Source organism: Hylobates moloch, unplaced genomic scaffold (genome assembly GCF_009828535.3).
Source record: "Hylobates moloch isolate HMO894 unplaced genomic scaffold, HMol_V3 SCAFFOLD_3, whole genome shotgun sequence".
NCBI lineage: Eukaryota > Metazoa > Chordata > Mammalia > Primates > Hylobatidae > Hylobates > Hylobates moloch.
In genome coordinates, this window is record NW_026652278.1 from 67826110 (window position 1) to 67844720 (window position 18611).

Here is an 18611-nt window from a genome sequence, read left to right on the forward strand (position 1 = left end):
CTGCCAAAGTGCCAGGATTACAGGTGTGAGACACCATGCCCAGCCATCTTTCTACTTTTTTGATGTAGGCATTTATTGCTATAACTTTCCTCTTAGTACTGCGTTTGCTGTATCCTACAGGTTTTAGTAGATTGTATTTTCATTTTCATTTGTTTCAGTTTTTAAATTTCTGTCTTAATTTTTTCATTGACCCAGTGATTGTTCAGGAGCATGCTGTTTAATTTCCACATATTTGTATAGTTTCCAAAGTTCTTGTGGTGTTGATTTCTGGCTTTATTCCACTGTGGTCTGAGAAGATACTTGATATGATTTCACTTTTAAAACATTTGTTAAGATTTGTTTTATGGCCTAATATTTGGTCTTGGAGAATTTTCCATGTGCTGATGAAAGAATGTATATTCTGTAGTTTTTGAGTAGACTGTTCTGTAAATGTTAAGTCCATTTTGGTCTAAAGTCCAATGCATGTCCAATATTTCTTTGTTTTCTGTCTCTTTGCTCTGTCTAGTGCTGTGAATAGGGTGTTAAAATCCCCACTATTATCGTATTGTTGTCTACTCTTTCTTTAGGTCTAGTAATATTTGTTTTGTGAATTGAGGTGCTCTGATGTTGGGTACATATATATTTAGGATTGTTACATCCTCTTGTTAAATTGATCCCTTTGTCATTGTGTAATGACCTTCTTTGTCTTATTGTTACGTTTTTGATTTAAAGTCTGTTTCATCTGCTGTAAGTGTAGCTACTCCTGCTCACTGTTGATTTCCATTTCTGTGGAATATCTTTTTCCACTTGTTTACTTTAGTTTTTGTGTCTTTATGGGTAAGATGAGTCTCTTGTAGGCAGCATATAGTTGGATCATTTTTTTTTCAATCCATTCTGTTAATGTGTCTTTTAAGTGGACCATGTAATGCATTTACATTCAGGTTAATATTGATATGTGAGACTTTGCTTCTGTCATATTGATGATTGTTTTCGAGTTGTTTTATAAATTATGTTTCTTTTTCTCTGTCTTTTGTCTTTGTGGTTTAATGAAATTCCAGCATTAAACTATCAAAATGGTGCCAGCTATGGCCTTGTGACCACAGAGGATGGGACCTCTCTTAGGTGAGCAGTATGAGCAAGAAGATGTGAGGAGTACAGTCCACTCAACTCTTGGTCTCACAGCAGCCTATACCAGGGAATTAGGTATTGTCCTAGGTATGCATAGGAGAGCTTGGCTTCCCTATCCCTCCTCTACCAGGTGGCAGCTGCAGCAACATCAACTCAAACTTGGCCCAAGGACAGGATGCACCCCAGTATTAAATTCTCAAAATGCACTTGGGCCTGCCACCAGGGAGGATAGAGCCCCTCAAACTACATATTTAAAGTGTGTTATAAGTTCTGACATATGTATACACCCATGAAACCATCACCACAATCAATATAGTGAACATAACCATCACCCCCAAAAGTTTATGCCTTTCATAATCCCTGCCTCCTGCCCTTGCCTATCTCTGCATCTCCAAAGTGATTATCACAAAAAGAGTGATCTGCTTTCTGCCACTGTAGATTAGTTTGCATTTTGTAGTTTCATGTGAGTGGAATCGTATGTACTCTTTGTCTGGCTTCTTTCACTCAGGATAATGATTTTGAGATTCATCGCTGTCATTATGTGTATCAATAATTTATTCCTTTTTATTGCTGAGTAGTATTCCATTGTATCACAATTTGTTTATCTGTTGATGGCCAGTTTGATTCTTTTCAGCTTTGGGCCATCACATGTAATGGTGTTATGAGCACTATTGTACAAGAAATTGGAGGCATACATATTTTTTTCTGTTGGGTAAATTCTTCATAGTAGAATGGCTGGCTTATAGTTAGATATACATTTCACTTGTTAAGAATTGTTTATATAGGTTTTCTGTGCTGCTTAACTGTCACAAACAGTGGCTTCAAACAACATACCTCACATATTTGTGAGTCTGAGGTCCAGGAACAGCTTAGCTAGCTCTCTGTTTAGGGTTTCACCTGGCTGCGTTTAAGGTGTTGGCCAGGGCTGGGCTCTCATGTGGAGACTCAACTAGAGAAGAAGCCATTTACACTTTTGTGTATTCTTAGAAGCATACAGTTCCTTATAGCTGTAGTATTTATGTCAGCTTTATTCTTCAAAGCCAGGAAGAAAGACTGAGAGCTAGTGGACTAACAAGACAAAAGCCTATATAATATAACGTGATCATGGGAATGACATCCCATTACCTTTACCATTATCTATTGGTCTGAAGCAAGTCACAAGTCTTGCCCACACTCAGAGTGGGGGGATTACACATAGGCATGAACACCAAGAGGTAGGAATCATGCATGGGCCACCTTAAAGTCTGTCTACTACATGCCCCAATGATTCATGTTCTCCCACATGCAAAATACATTCACCTCACTCCCGTGGTTTTCAAGAGTCCCATCCCATTGTAGCATCAGCTCAAAGGTCCAGAATCTTATCATCTAAATCAGGTCCTGGTGTGGATGATGTTCCTAGATGTAATCTATTCAGTACAGGTTCTATACACAATTTCTCTCCATCTGTAGATCTGTGAAACTAAAGAGACAAGTTGTCTGACCCCAACACATCCAACATACAAGAGTGGGACAGGCAAAGGATAATAGTTATAGATAGTACAGTTAAAAGGAGTGGGGAATGGAAGGTTAAAAAAAAGGTTCATAGCAATTCTGAAATCCAGCTGGGTAAATATTGGGAGTTCCATGACTAAGTTTCAAGACCTGAGACTAATCCTCTGCAGTTCTTTGCTCCATTCTCTGAGTGCCTGGTTTCACCGTCTGAATCATCTTTCCTTTTTTCATGAAAGGTAGCATGTGTTTGTAGCTAAGTAGTTCTATCAGGCTGCTTCTTGCCAGTAGAACTTTGGGGGTCTGACAACCTTCTTCCATTTTATAGTGACTCTGTCCCTTTAGTCCAAATTGGCAGTTTTTCTGTTGAAATAATTTTCTCAAAAACTTTCTGGCTCTTCATGGTATCAGTGGGGTTTACCAAATTAGACAAAAGCCGCATCTGTATCTTTTCAGATAATTTCTTCTCTATCTTAGGGTCCTGCTTGAATGGCTGGCTGAGAGACAAAGCCCTTAAGTTTCATAAAGACTCTGTGGTTTGGTTAAGCGGATCTTTGAGATAAACCCTTAACCTCTTGAGAGGACCCTTTGTGTGAATGAATACTCTAATCTTTTGATCTTTCTGAGATATCAGTAAAAGGTTGTCTACTCACACCTTTTTTTCTCTAGATCACTCTGTCCAATATTAGCATCTTTCATCCTCTAGAGAGACTGAGAATTTTCAAAATCATCAAGTCCTGGTAACATTTTGTTGAACAGTTTTCCCCTCAATTTATCTCTCTCATCTTACATTTTATTATAAGCAGCAAGAAAAAACTTAGGCTTCACCTTCAACACATGGATTGGATCATCACTTACAAGTTGTGCTTTCTACAAGACCACAGGAGACCATTTCACTAAGCTTTTTGCCACTAAATAACAAGTGTCTCCCTCCAGTGGCCAATAACATGTTCCAGGTCTAGATTTCTGCTCTCAGTCTGTTCAGGGCAATTTATGCATTTTTTATCATGCTTCTCAAAATTCTTCCAACCTGTATCAATGAATAGTCAAAAAGCAAATTAAGAAATGAATTCATTTACAATAGTCTCAAGAAGAATAAAATAAATAAATGTAACCAAGGAAGTACAAGACTTCCACAATGAAAACTATGTAATATTATAGAAAGAAATTAGAGGACCCCTAAAGAAATGGAAAGACATCCCATGTTTATGGAGTTGAAGGCTTAATATTAAGATGTTAATACTCCCCAAATAGAGCTACAGTTTCAGTACAATCCCTATCAAAATTCCAGCTGCCTTTTTTTGTAGAAATGGGCAAGCTGATCCTGAAGTTTACATGGAAATGCTAGAGGACTTGAACAGTCAGAACAATATTTATAAAGAATAAAGTTAGAGGATTCACACTTCCTGATTTAAAAAGTTACTACACAACTGCAGTAATCAAAACTGGTTGTGTGAAACTGGCCTAAGGACAGACAAATAGATCAATGGAATAGAATCAAAAGTTCAGAAATACACCCATACATATGTGGCCAATTAGTTTTCAAGGGTGCCAAGATCATTCTATGGGAGAAGAATAGTCTCTTCAACAGATGATACTGGAACAACTGTATATTCATCTGTAAAAGAATGAAGTTGGATCCTGACTTCATACCATATACAAAAATCAACTCACAATGGATCAAGGACCTAAATTTGAGAGCCAAAATCATAAAACTCTCAGAAGAAAACAAAGGAGTAACTCTTCATGACCTTGGATTTGACATTACATTGTTAGATATTACACCAAAAGCATGAGCAGCAAAAGAAAAAATGATAATTTGGACTTCATCAAAATGTAAAACTTTGTGCTATAAAAGACATTATCAAGGAAGCAAAAGACAACCTGTGAAATGGGAGAAAATATTTAGAAAACATATAACTGATAAGGATCTAGTATCCAGGGTAAAGAACTACAACTCAATAATAAAAGCTCAAACAACCCAATTTTAAAATGGGCAAATAATTTGGATAGATATTTCTCCAAAGAAGATATACCAATGGTCAATAAGCACATGAAAGACGTTTTACATCGTTAGTCATTAGGGAAGTGCAAATAAAAACCACAATGAGATACCACCTCATGCCCACTAGGATGGCTATTTGTATATATATTTTTAATTACATTTTATTTCTTAAAAGAAAAATAACAAGTGTTAGTAAAGATACGGAGAAATTGGAACCCTCATACATTGCAGTGGGAATATAAAATGCTGCAGCTATTGTGGAAACAATTTGGCAGCTCCTCAGAATGTTAAACACAAAATTGTCAAAAGACCAAGAAAATTCCACTCCTAGGTATATAAAAAAGAGAACTGAAAACATATGTCCATACAAAAACTTGAACATGAATGCTCATAGCAGCGTTATTCATAATAGCCAAGAAGTGGAAACAACCCAAATGTCCATCAGCTGATGAATGAACAAAATTGGGTTTATCCATGTGTTATGGGATGAATTGTTTCCCCCCTAAAATTCATATGTTGAAACCCTAACCCCCAAAGTGACTGTATTTGGAGACAGAGCTTTTAGGGAGGTAATTCAGGTTTTGAGGTAATAAGAGTGGGCTCCTAATCCAATAGGGCTGGTGTCCTTGTAAGAAGAGGAAGGGACAGCGGAGATCTCTTTCTACTCACACGTGGAGAAAAGGCCATGTGAGGACAGAGAAAGAAGGTGGCCACCGGAAAGCCAGGACAGCACCTTGATCTTGGACTTCTGGCCTCCAGAACTGTGAGAAAATAAATGTCCATTGTGTAATCCACCCAATCAGTGCTATTTTGTTATGGCAGCCCTAGCAGACTAGTACACCATACAATGGAATATTATTCAGACACAAAAAGGAATTAAGTACTGATACATGTTACAACATGGATGAACCTTGAAAATATGCTAAATGAAAGAAGCCAATCACAAAGCACCATGTATATGGTATGATTCCATTCATATGAAATGTCCAGAATAGGCAGAGCCATAGAGACAGAGTTTAGTGGTTGCTGGGGGATGGATGAAGAGGGAAATTGAGAGGTACCATGTTTCTTTTCGGAGTGATAGAAATTTTTTGAAATTACATAGTGGTAATGATTGTACAACATCGTGACTATATTAAAAACCACTGAACTGTATACTTTAAAATGGTTAAAATGATGAATTTTATGTTATATGAATCTTATTTTTAAAAAAAATTTTTTAATTCAGCCTGAAAAATGTCCATTAACATTTCTTGTATGTGGGTCTGCTGATGAACTGTTTCTTTTGTAGATATGAAAATTCCTTTATTTTGCTTTTATTTTTGCAAGATAATTTTATGAACTATGTGAATAGTTTGCCTTCTAGTACTTTTAAAATGCTGTCCATTTCTTCTCGCTTGCATTGTTTCTGAAAAGAAATTTGTTGTCATCCTTATCTTTGTTCCTTTGTGCATGTATTTTTTTTTTCTGGCTGCTAAGATGTTCTCTTTATCACTGGTTTTGAAAAATTTGATTATGATGTGCCTTAATGTAGTTTTCCTCATGTTTCTTCTGCATGGAGTTTGTTTAACTTCATAGATTTGTAGGTTTGTTTTCATTGTTTGGAAAGCTTTCAGCCATTATTTCTTCAGATTTTTTTTTCTGTCCCCCATCATCCGTCAGGACTTGTGTCACTCATAAATTAGTCCATTTGATCATTGATCTCTCAGGTAACTCATGCTTTTAAAAAAATTTTTTTGTATTTTTTTTTTTCTGTGTGTATTTCATTCTGGGCAATTTCTATTGTTATGCCATCAATGTTCATTATCTTTTCTTCTGCAATGTTGAATCTGCTCATTTAGTGTATTTCATGTGAGATATTGTCATTTTCATCTCAAAGTATGATTTGAGAGAGACTATATATTTTCCATGTCTGTATTTGATATTTTGAAAATGTGGAATAATTTGAATATCTGTGTTAATTCTAGGTTGGTTTCAGTTGATACTCCCCTCATTATGGCTTGTATTTTCCTGCCTGGTGATCTTTGATTAGATTCCATACATTGTGCATTTTGCCTTAGTAAGGGATGAATTTCTTTTTATTACTGCATATTTTCTTGAGCTTTGTTCTGAAATACAGTTAAGTTACTTGCAAACATTTATGATTTTTTAGGTCTGCAGCAATGTTCAGTCTAGAGCTAATTATTACCCACCTATGGAGGCAAGATCTTATTCTGCCCAGTGCTCCATGAATTGAGTTTTTCTGGTCTGGAGGATGGGAACAGGCAGTATTCCTTGTTCCTTGTGAGCAGCAAGTACTGTTCCCTTCTTTCATTTTTTTTTTCCCTAGCCTCAGGTGGCTTCTTCTCATACGTGCACTGATAGTACATTTTGAATGCTCAAACGATGCCCCACCCTCTGCAGATATCATGGGTTCTCTTCCTGTCTATTTCTCTTCTCTAAGATACTCTGTTCTATGAATCCGAGCTGCCTTGGTCTCTGGACTCTCAACTCAGGGAGTCCACCAGGCTGTGCCTCAGTTCCCACTCTTTATGCCATATCTTGGAAACTTTTTCAAGGCAATTGCAGGTCCAGTCTCATTTGTTTATCATCTCAAGGTTTACTAACTTTCATTATCTGATATACAGTGTCTTAAAAGCCATTGTTTGTTTTAGGAGAGTAAACCCAGTTCATGTTACTCCATCTTGGCTGGAAGCAGAAGTCCAACATTTTTAAACTTTTTATTGAATCACAGCTTGCCAGGAGTAAAAGGAAAAAAAAAAGTTTTTATTGAAGTATAATATACACATAGAAAATTACAAAGTAAATTTACATCAAGTAAGCTTGAGGACTTTTTGTCTCTACAAAAAGTAAAAATAATTAGCCAGGGCATGGTGGTGCATGCCTGTAGTCCTAGCTACTCAGGGGACTAAGGCAGGAGGATCCCTTAATCCCAGGAGTTTGAGACTGCAGTGAGCTATGACTGTGCCAATATACTTCAGCCTGGATGACACAGCAAGACCCTGTCTCTAAAAAGAAAAACAGTATGCTTGTATGACCAGCACCCAGATCAAGAATATTGCCAGTACTCCAGAAGCCTTTCTCATGCTTTCTCTCAGTCAGCTACTTAATCCCTACCCCCACAAGAGTAACCCCATCCTGACTTCCAACAGCACAGATTAATTTTGCCTGTTTTAAAATTTTGTAAGAATGGATTCATATAGTATATACCCTTATGCATCTGGCTTCTTTTATTCAATATTGTTTGTTAGATTCAGTTATGTTTTGCTTGCAACAAGTTTATTCCCATTGCTTATAGTGTTGCATTGTGTGACTATATCACACCCTACTGTTGCTGGATATGTGGGTGGTTTGCCTAGAATATAATACTATTATGAATATTTTTCTATATGTCTTTTGATGAACTTAAGTACTAGATACATAAAGGTAGAATTGCTAGGTCAGAGGATATGCTATTCTAACTTCAGTGGATATGGCCAAAAAAATTTTCGAAGTGGTTATACCTACTTACAGCATCTCCAGTATTGTGTGAGAGTTCCAGTTGCTCCACGTTTGCCACACTTGATGTGTGGTCTTTGTGGGTTTGTTTTATTTTTAAGCTACTATGTTGTATGTGTGTTAGGTTTTTTTTTTTTAAGCTTGTATTAGAGAATAGGACTAGCACTCTCTTTAAAATGAACTAGTTTATATTATATGAGGTTAATTTTTTTGGGACACAGGACAGGTGGTAATTAAAAGTCCAGAGTCATACCCAGACTCCCATAATAATAAACCCTGGTAATAAACAGAGGAACTCCTTCTAGTTTCAGTGTATCAACCACCACGTACCAGATAAAATCTTATTTCACCTTTCACAATTTACCAGTGTTGGGCTGTGAATTAATATTTTTATTTTTCTGTGCATTCAGTTAAGATTATTTTATTGTATTATAACTGTAATTTTGAGACTAAAGTCTAAAAACAAGCCATCATGAAATGGAGCTGGAGGATCTCTAACTGGCATTTAGTAGGTTGACTGAAATACCTTAAAACAGGGGTCAGGAAACTACTGTCTATACAGAGGCTGGTGGTAAATATTTTAGTCTTTGACAACCATCCAGTCTCTGTTGCAACTACTCAACTCTGCCCTTGTAGCATGAAAGCAGCCATAAATAAGATGTAAATGAATGAGCTTGGCTGTGTACACTAGTATATACTCAGTACATATGTTCACCAAAAGATATGTGCAAGAATATTCATAAATAACTAGAAAACATACATCAGAAACTACCCACATGTCCATCAACAGTAGAATGTGATATATTCATACAATGGAATACTATACCACTATGAGAATAAACAAATGACTATTACAACTTTTTTTTTTTTTTTTTTTGAGACAGAGTCTCGCTCCGTGGCCCAGGCTGGAATGCAGTGGTGTGATCTCGGCTCACTGCAAGCTCTGCCTCCTGGGTTTAAGTGATTCTCCTGCCTCAGCCTCCCGAGTAGCTCAGATTACAAGCGCCTGCCACCACACCTGGCTATTTTTTGTATTTTTAGTAGAGATGGGGTTTCACCATGTTGGCCAGGCTGGTCTCGAACTCCTGACCTCAGGTGATCTGCCCACCTCGGCCTCCCAAAGTGCTGGGATTACAGGTGTGAACCACTGCACCCAGCCACACCGTTATTTTCAAAAACAGGCAGTAGTAACAGGTATGGGGTTTCTTTTTGAGGTGATAAAAAGTTATTGAACTAGATAGAGGTAAGGGTTGCACAACATCATGAATGTAACTAATGCTGCTGAATTGTATGCAGTCCTGTGTGACATAATGACTCTTTGGTCAATGTTGGACCACATATATGATGGTCTCATAAGATTATAATGGAGCTGAAAAACTCCTATCACCTAATGACATTGTAGTTGTTGTAAAGTCAAAGCACAACTCATTACTGATATGTTTGTGGTGATGCTGGTATAAACAAACCTATTGCACTGCCAGTCATATAAAAATACAGCATAAACAATTACATACAGTACATATACTTCATAATAAATGATTATGTTACTGGTTTATGTATATATTATATTTTTATCATTAGAGTGTTCTCTTACCATGTTTTTTAAAGTTAACTGTAAAATAGCCTCAGGTCCTTCAGGAGGTATTCCAGAAGGCATTGTTATCACAGGAGATGACAGCTCCATGTGTGTTACACAACCTTTGAAGACCTTCTGGTGGGACAGGAAGCGTAGGTGGAAGACAGTGATATTGATGATCCTCACCCTATGTAGGCCTAGGCTAATGTGTGTTTGTGTCTTAGATTTTAACAAAAAGATTAAACAGTAAAAATTAATTAATTAAAAAATAGGCAAACCTCATAGAATAACGAAATAAAGAAAAAATATTTTTGTACAGTTGTACAGTGTTTGTGCCTTAAGCTGGTATTTCAAAAGGATCAAAAATTTAAAAAATAAAAAATTAATAAAGTCAAAAAGTACAACTAAGGGTAATTTTTTGAAGAAATTTTTTAAAATGTAGTGTAACCTAAATGTAGTGTTTATAGACAGTCCAGTAATGACGTAGGTCTTCACATTCACTCACCACTCACTCAGTGACTCACTCAGAGCAACTTTCATTCCTGTAAACTCCATTCATGGTAAGGACCCTATACAAGTGTACCTGTACCATTTTTATCTTTTGTACCATAATTTTATTGTACCTTTGCTATGTTCAGGCTTGTTTAAATATACAAATGCTAACCACTGTGTTATAGTTGCCTCCAGTATTCAGTACGGTAACATGCTGTACAGGCCTGTGCCTAGGAGCAACAGGCTGTACCATTTAGCTTAGGCATGTAATAGGCTGTACCACCTGGGTTTGTGTAAATACACTCAGAAATTCACACAACGACAAAATCACCTAATAATGCCATTCTCAGAAGGTATCCCTGTTGTTAAGTAACACGAGTGTAAAATGGTAAGTCACGTGTATTTTACCACAATAATTTTTTTTTAAGTAGCAAGCCAGATTTGACCCATGGGCTATATAGTTTGCCAACCCTGCTCTACAACGTGATCCCCATGAGAAGCAGTGGCATATAATGACTAAAAGTACAGACTTTGGGCCAGGCGCAGTGGTTCACACCTATAATTCCAGCATTTTGGAAGGCCAAGGTAGGTGGATCATGAGGTCAGGACATCAAGACCATCCTGGCTAACATGGTGAAACCCCGTCTCTACTAAAAATACAAAAATTAAGCAGGTGTGGTGGCGGGCACCTGTAGTCCCAGCTACTCAGGAGGCTGAGGCAGGAGAATGGCGTGAACGTGGGAGGCAGAGCTTGCAGTGAGCGGAGCTTGCACCACCGCATTCCAGCCTGGGTGACAGAGTGAGACTCTGTCTCAAAAAAAAAAAAAAAGATACAGACTTTGTTGCCAGACAACCTGCATTTGACTACTGGCTCTGACACTAACTTTATTGAGATTCTTGGCTAGTTGCTTAACTTCTTTGAGCCTCAGTTTATCTATAAAATGAGTATAAATACTAATATCTATTTCATAGTGTTGTTAAAGAAATAAACCAGTTACATGAAAGTATATAGAGTAGTTCCTGTAATATTTAAGAGCTCAGTAAATGTTAGCTATTGTCATTACTTTTTATTATAATACCTAGAAGTATAGAAAGAGAACACTTGCAGTTTTGGCTTTGTCATGGACCAGTTGGTTCATTGTTGTTAGAACAAACTGACAGGTGCTGGTACAAACCTATCTCTATTATTAGAGCAACTTTCCCAACCTCTATGTGAAGAGAAAAGCCAAACTGCATGCAGGTTTGCAATATATGCAATAGGGCTACATGGTCTGTGAACTGTAACCTCAAAGTATATAAAACTCCGGTGAAATGTAATCACCTATTTATAACTTGTTTTTATAATCATTTTAAGTTTTAATCAAGACAGTTTTAAAGTCTAAATTAATGAAGAAAAATATTTATTTTTTATTTTTATTTATTGAAACAGGGTTTCACTCTGTTGCCCAGGCTGGAGTGCAGTGGGGCCATCACAGCTCACTACATCCTCAACTACCTGGGCTGAAGCTGTCCTCCCACCTCAGCCTCCCAAGTAGCTGGGACCAAGGGCACGTGCCACCATGCCCAGCTAATTGTAATTTTTTTTGTAGAGATGGGGGTCTCCTTATGTTGCCCAAGCTGGTCTTGAACTACTGGCCTCAAGCAATCTGCCTCAGCTTCCCACAGTGCCGGGATTACAGATGTCAGCCACCATGCCTAGCCTGCTTGGTCATTTGTATGGTGTCTTGCCCTTAGTCGTATTTTCTATTTCTGCTTTTGTTTTACATTCTACATCTGCCAATTCCAATTTCCGAAGTCCTTGCTGATCTGACTATGCTGTTTCTGCCTGCTCTTTTTCAAGATGCCTTGTTTCTTCGTGGATGTGATTCTTAACAGTGATTTCTAATCTCGTAACTTTACCTGTGGGAATTGAGGTCTGGATTAATGAAGGTTTCCCTAGAGCTACGCTGTCTAATAGCGTAGGCACCAGCCATGTTTGGCCATAAGTTAAAACTAAATTTAAAATTCAGTTCCTCACTCCCTAGCCACATTCTAAGTGCTCTATAGCTATCGGAGGGTGGTGACTACTACCACACTGGACAGCACAGTTGTAAAATATTTCTGTCAACTCCAAAGGTATGTGGGACAACTGTGTCCTAGAGATCTTTTTCTCTTTCTGCCAGGTACCAGTAGGCATCATCAGCCTGGGAAACCACTTTCAACTAGTCTTGGTTTGAGGGGTTTTTTTGAACCATGCAGGTGGTATAAAATTGGACTGCAAAGATAAGAGAAGCCTTGTTTGAGATGATGAATTCTCAGGAGAGATCTTTTTTCATAATACTGTTGCTGTGGGCCAGAAGATTATCCATGGATAATATATTCTGTTCCTTTGCCCAGATGATGAGAGTAATGTTGCAGTTACCAGACCAGATTCAGAAAGTTCCTGTGTGCTGAGTGAACCACATCCTTTGGTGTTACCACGAGTGCCACAGTCTAAGGTGCTGTCCATTACGTCAAATCCGGTAAGCCCCAGAGGGATCAGTTGGAGACCCCAGGGCTACTCTCACCAGAGGAAATTTGCTCAGAGTTGTTTGCCTTACTTGTATGATTTCTGACTCAATATGTTTTAGTACAGTTACGTGTTTATCATAATAATCCAGTGACTCTTTGCATTGGTTTCAGTTTAAAATATTAATAGCAAATTAGAGTTGATAAAGATTTCTCAGCCAGCTCTTCTGAGGAGGCATCCGTAAGCTGTGCAACCTAGTATCAACCATGTGGTCAGCCTAAGTCTGTTTTGGGAAGAATGGAGGATACCCTTATGATAAAAATGATTCATCTTAGATTCTCTATGGCCTTGACATTGTCCTTTGAACGCCTCCTTCCTTTTGAGTTTTTCCTTCCTTTTTCTCTCAACTTGGCCCACCCTATTTTTTATTTTTTCATTTTTTTTGAGACAGAGTCTCGCTCTGTCACCCAGGCTGGAGTGCAGTGGCATGATCTCGGCTCACTGCAACCTCCACCTCCCAGGTTCAAGCAGTTCTTGTGCCTCAGCCTCCTGAGTACCTGGGATTACAGATGTGCACCACCACACTCGGCTGATTTCTGTATTTTTAGTAGAGACAGAGTTTCACCATGTTGGCCAGGCCTGTCTCGAACTCCTGGCCTCATGTGATCCACCTGCCTCAGCCTCCCAAAGTGCTGGGATTACAGGTATGAGCCACTGCACCTTGTCCCTGTTTGTTTTTTAGAGACAGGAGTCTCACTATGTTGCCCAGGCTGGTCTCAAACTCCCGGGCTCAAGCCACCTTCCCACCTCAGCCTCCTGAGTCGCCACCATACCCAGCCTGTTTTTGTTTTTTAATATTTAAATCTGTTAACTGTTTTGCCTTTTGGATGTTTAGTACTCATAAACCAGGTATAAAAATCAAACAAAAACAAAGAGAAAAGCTATTTCAAGTGAGTCTGAACAAGCACAAAGATGGTATTTCTTGCAGGAGGCAGATGAGATTGGTCTTACCCTATATAATGATTTATGTAGTCTCAGTTCCTACACAGTAGTTTCCTGGTGTTACTTTTAGGGCAGAAAAAAAAACCAGAGAGAAAGGTGTTGGTATATTGGCCAGATGTTGTGCAGCTGGATTTACAAAACAGGTATTTAAAAAGAAAATTAGGCCAAGGTGGGCGGGTCATTTGAGGCCAGGAGTTCAAGACCAGCCTGGCCAATACAGTGAAACCTCATCTATACTAAAAATACAAAAACTAGCTGGGCATGGTGGCAGGCACCTGTAGTGCTAGCTACTCTGGAGGCTGAGGCAGGAGAATCACTTGAACCTGGGAAGCAGAGGTAGCAGAGGGCCGAGATTACGCCACTGCACTCCAACCTGGGTGACAGAGCGAGACTCCGTCTCAAAAAAAAGAAGAGAAAATTATGAAGGCTCATAAGTCACCACACCAGGGATAAACCAGGTAAATTAATGTTCCTTTGGTGGTGGTAAAGCACTGCTGCATGTTGAACTGGTGTGGCCGTGGTTTAGTGACCTAAGCCCTGCATAGTTAGACGTTCTGGTCGCTGATGACCTAAGAAAGGAGAAGAGTTAATTCAAACATTCTAAAGAGAAAGAGAAAGGAAAATACATTCTGTGGCAGCGGAGACTGCCAGAAAAGGCAATGAGCTGATGACTTGAGAAAACAAGCAGGGCTCTAGGGCGCAATGCCAGTCCAAGAAACATTACATCCTGCTACAATTAGAACAGATAAGCTTATCTCCTAGTACAGAGTCTTCAGGATTTAGGTTATCATTGAGGGCTGACCTGCTCCACAGGTAGTGAAAGAGAAGGATTAGTTTGTACAGAGTGCAGGATTGTGTGATGATGAAAGAGATTAAGTTAGTTTCCCCTTATTATTTTCTATTATTGTTCCATATTTTGTCTGTGAGTTTTCTCTTCTATTTTAAACAACAACGATAATAAAGGTCCTCACTCCCCATAAGAGGGCTGTTAATTGTTTTCATCCAGATTGATCAGGCTTCCCCTACCTGCTGTGATTTAGGAATTGAAAGGAGGGACCCTATCACATGGACAGTTGACTTGCGGCCCCAGCTAAGGGCCCCAAGATGTTATAAAAACTAAAGCATGGGGAAAAAGTATAAATAACCAAATTGCAAATACTAACTTTTGGCAAAGTTGGAAAACCAAACAGGTATCTTCTCCAACCGATCATGAGTACTGTCTTCTTTCAACACATAGATGAGTCTCTGTCAAGCAAGCAGTCATCAGCCAAATGTAAATGGTCTCTTGGTTCATGGGATGCCTCTACAGCCAAGAAATCGCTCCCTAATGGACAAGCTCCTGTAAGAAGTTCAACATTTTCAGACTATACAGTGTAAAAGGGAGACAGAGGGGAAGCAAAATCAGTTTATCAGGATGCATGTATTGAGTGCCAACCAAGCAACCACAAAAACTCCTGGGGAGTAAAACATCCAAGGGACATGGTCTCCACCATCAGGGGGCTGATAATGTAACTGGAAAGAGAAGACATGTGGGTAAAAAAAGACCTAACCATATGTGGCATTTTCGTAACTGAGTGCCATGTGCGTGCTGTCCAGAATGAGTGCTATGACAGCCCCAAAGCATTCTGGTGGGTAAGTATAGGTTTTGAACTTGTCCTTGAAAGATGGGGCTTTGGATAAGCAAAGGAGAGCAGCAAGGGCATTCTAGGTAGGAGGAATGATGTGGGGAAAGGTTTGGAGATACGAAAAAACAAAATATTTAGGAAAGATAGATCATTTTTGACATAGAAGAACGGAAGATAGGTCAGAACTTTAATGCTTCTGATCAAAGATAATTGACAATCTTCTAGAATTAAAATAGACCATGGTGTGATTAGCGGGAAAGAAGTGACTATGGAACTAATGAATGTTAGGACCAGATTGTGGAGGGTTTTGAGTGTCGTGTTTTTGGGATTCATCCACGTTGTTATGACCTCCTCCCTTGCTGAGTATTCTATTTTAAGAATACACACGATTTATCCATCTGCTCTCCTATTAATTAACATGAGTCATTTCCAGGTTAGAGGTATTACACATAAAGGTACTCTGAATATTCTTGTATAGGTCTTTTTTGTGGTTTTACGGTCTCATTTCTCTTGAGTTGATACCTAGAAAGGGTCATAGGACAGGTGTATGTTTAGTTTCATAGGAAATTGCCATATGGTTTCCCAAAGGAGTTGTACCATTTTACACTCCTTCCAGCAATGTATGAATTTTGGTTTGGGAGCACATATATTTAAATCAGGAATCTGAAAGATCGATTTCACCATAGTGTAAATGGATGGAGTGGAAGGAACTGAAGGTAAGGGGTCAATGCAGGAGTCCACGCGTGAGCTACTAAGGGTCTGCACTCAAGCGGCCACACAGGGTGAGAAACGAATGAGCTATTTTAGGAGATAATGTCAAGTAAGTGAAATTCTATAGAAATAGAGGAATCAAAGTTATCTCAGATTTCAAGCTTGAGGGAAGCCTGTGTTGGCGGAAAAGATGGGTTTCTTCTGGGGTGTGTTTACAGTGATGAGCCATCTCACTGGAAATGTGGAAGAGGTTGCATCTGGAGACTGATCTAAAAGTCACCTGGCTAGAGAAGGCAATCAAATCCAGAAGTTCATAGAACAAAATAAAGGTGAACATAGGGCAGCTAAAGCCTAAACATTTTGTAATTAGAAAGCAGTTAGGGTGTGTTAAAAAAAAAAAAAAAAAAAAGCGTAAGTGAATTGCTAGAGAGGCAGGAAGACCAGAACAGTCTCCAGGTTTAGCCCTGTTCCTTGATGGGCAGCATCCCTTCAGAGTCCTCCGAGCACGGTGCCATGTTTTGCACTAGAGGACACCAAAGTGGCCTGAAAGGTTGAGGAACTTGCTGAAAGCTATAGGAGCAAATGGCAGAGCTTAGCTGTGTTATTCTTTCACTTCTCTTCCATTTAATTGTGCAGATAGTCTTAGATGTCTTAAAATAGTCAAATGTCCTCTCACTTGCTTTAAAAAAAAATACAATACAGACCTGAATCTGTAGGGCAGTATTTAAGCTACTGAACTGTTTAGGTGTGGTATTTTATTTATTGGACGACTTACAGAAACGGGTTGTATTTCAGTTATTTATGCAAATGGGGCTACTGTGGTCCCAACAGCTCTGGCTCTGGGCAGCACAAGACCCTTTGCCCACTCCCAGCTTTCCAAGGAACCCAAACCCAAATCCCTGCCAGCTCCAACTTGCTCAGCACTTTAATCGCTACAGTGGCAGCCACACTGGTGCCACCACTGCTCCCAAGCAGCAATATTTGTCTTTCAGTTGTCTTTCTGGTGACAATCTTTCAGCACAAAAGAATGCCTCAAACAGAGTAGGAATCAGCCCCTGTGGCAAATTTTTGGGAAGCACTTTGGGGTAGGTGTCCTTCAGGCTTGCCTTCACTGGTGACTAAAAAAGTGACTGTGATGGCAGGTGGATAATGGACTTGCTTTGCCAAATGTCCATTCTAGTAAATTATGTTTATGATTGAAATAATGTCCCACTTTTAAGAACAGATTCTCATGCCTGAGCTAGAGTACCATCTGGAAACTAGTGTTACTTATTGAAAGGTTTTTTTGCTTTATTTCCCCCTAAATGTAATTTCTAGTCTAAGGCGTTTTACCCCGTGAGTCTTGTCTTCCTTGACATACTGATCTTTACTTCATTGTGGGTTTCTGATTTGGCTACTAGAGATCTTGATGACAAGCTACTTATGATGCCTGGGTCCAATACCATCCTTTCAACTCGAAATTGGCCAAATCGAGCTGTGGAGTTTAGTACATCATCTCTGTCATACACAGTGCAGTCCACCAGGAGACGCAATCCACCGCCACGAACCCTTCATCCGATCAGCACAAGCCATTCACGTGCTAGAACACCAAGACCTGTGGAAGAAATCCTCAGAGGAGCCCGAGTGTAGGTTTCAAAAGCAGAACTTCTGGAAACCGTGGTAAAACTAATACATTTTACATACAGAGTTAATTTAAATATAAGACTGAAATCTATGCCTAGAAACTAATCATTAAGTAGTCTTATGACAGATTGCCCATGGGTTTAGATCCAATAAATTTTTTAATGGGGTTAAATGTTATTTTATTTTTTTAGATACAGTCTCACTCCTGTCGCCCATGCTGCAGTGCAGTGGATGATCATGGCTCACTGCAGCCTCAACTTCTGGGCTCAAGTGGTTCTCCCACCCCAGCCTCCCAAGTAACCGGGACCACAGGCGGGTGGTGCCACCATGTCAGGTTAACTTTTTGTGTTTTTAATAGAGACAGGGGTCTTGTCATGTTGCCCAGGCTGGTTTCAATTCCTGAGCTCAAGCAATCTGCCTGCCTCAGTCTCCCAAAGTGCTGAGATTACAGGTGTGAACCACTGCACCCAGCAGGGGTTAAATTTTAATGAAATAGATATTGAATCTTTCTGTTGATCTAGTTAAAGAGTTCTGTCTATTTGTAAAAATAAAATGTTGGCTAGAATACTATATAGGGGTTACAAAAGGAATAAAGAACCTATTTATTTAATCAAACATTTTCCGCGGTGGGAACATATTCAGTGAAATTCACTCCAAAATAAGTTAATTCCTCTTTAAGGTTTTTCTGTACCACTGGGATCTGCTTATTCCATTGACAATAAAAACTTTATAAACCTCAGATAAGTAGTTGCTTACATACCAGGAAAAATATCCCTTAGCACTTCCTAGGAAGTGACACTAAAAATAATTGCCTTTCCCACCCTTCATTCACTACACACTCTGAGCCTCATCATGCAAAAATACCTAGGAGCCAATTTGAAACAGAATTATTTTAGCTGTTGATTCACAAAGTGTCTTAGGATGATTAATTTCTAAAAATATCCTCAAAGGTATATATAAGATAATAAGGCCACAGCAGTGTTTTCAATGCAG

General features: G+C 38.9%; 1 protein-coding gene across 9 annotated transcripts in view; it reads left to right on the forward strand.

Annotated features, from left to right (window-relative positions):
- Positions 1 to 18611, forward strand: part of FAM149B1 (family with sequence similarity 149 member B1) — a 75980-nt gene that overhangs the window by 49568 nt on the left and 7801 nt on the right. For 7 of the 9 annotated variants that reach the window (XM_032139699.2, XM_032139768.2, XM_032139711.2 and 4 more), the window contains exons 8-10: positions 12546 to 12670; positions 14897 to 15000; positions 17396 to 17620. In XM_032139699.2, coding sequence (XP_031995590.1) covers positions 12546 to 12670; positions 14897 to 15000; positions 17396 to 17620 — 454 coding nt within the window. Of the gene's footprint in view, positions 1 to 12545; positions 12671 to 14896; positions 15001 to 17395; positions 17655 to 18611 lie in introns of all 9 variants that reach the window. The other 2 variants (XM_032139759.2, XM_058436342.1) reach the window with 1 other exon arrangement.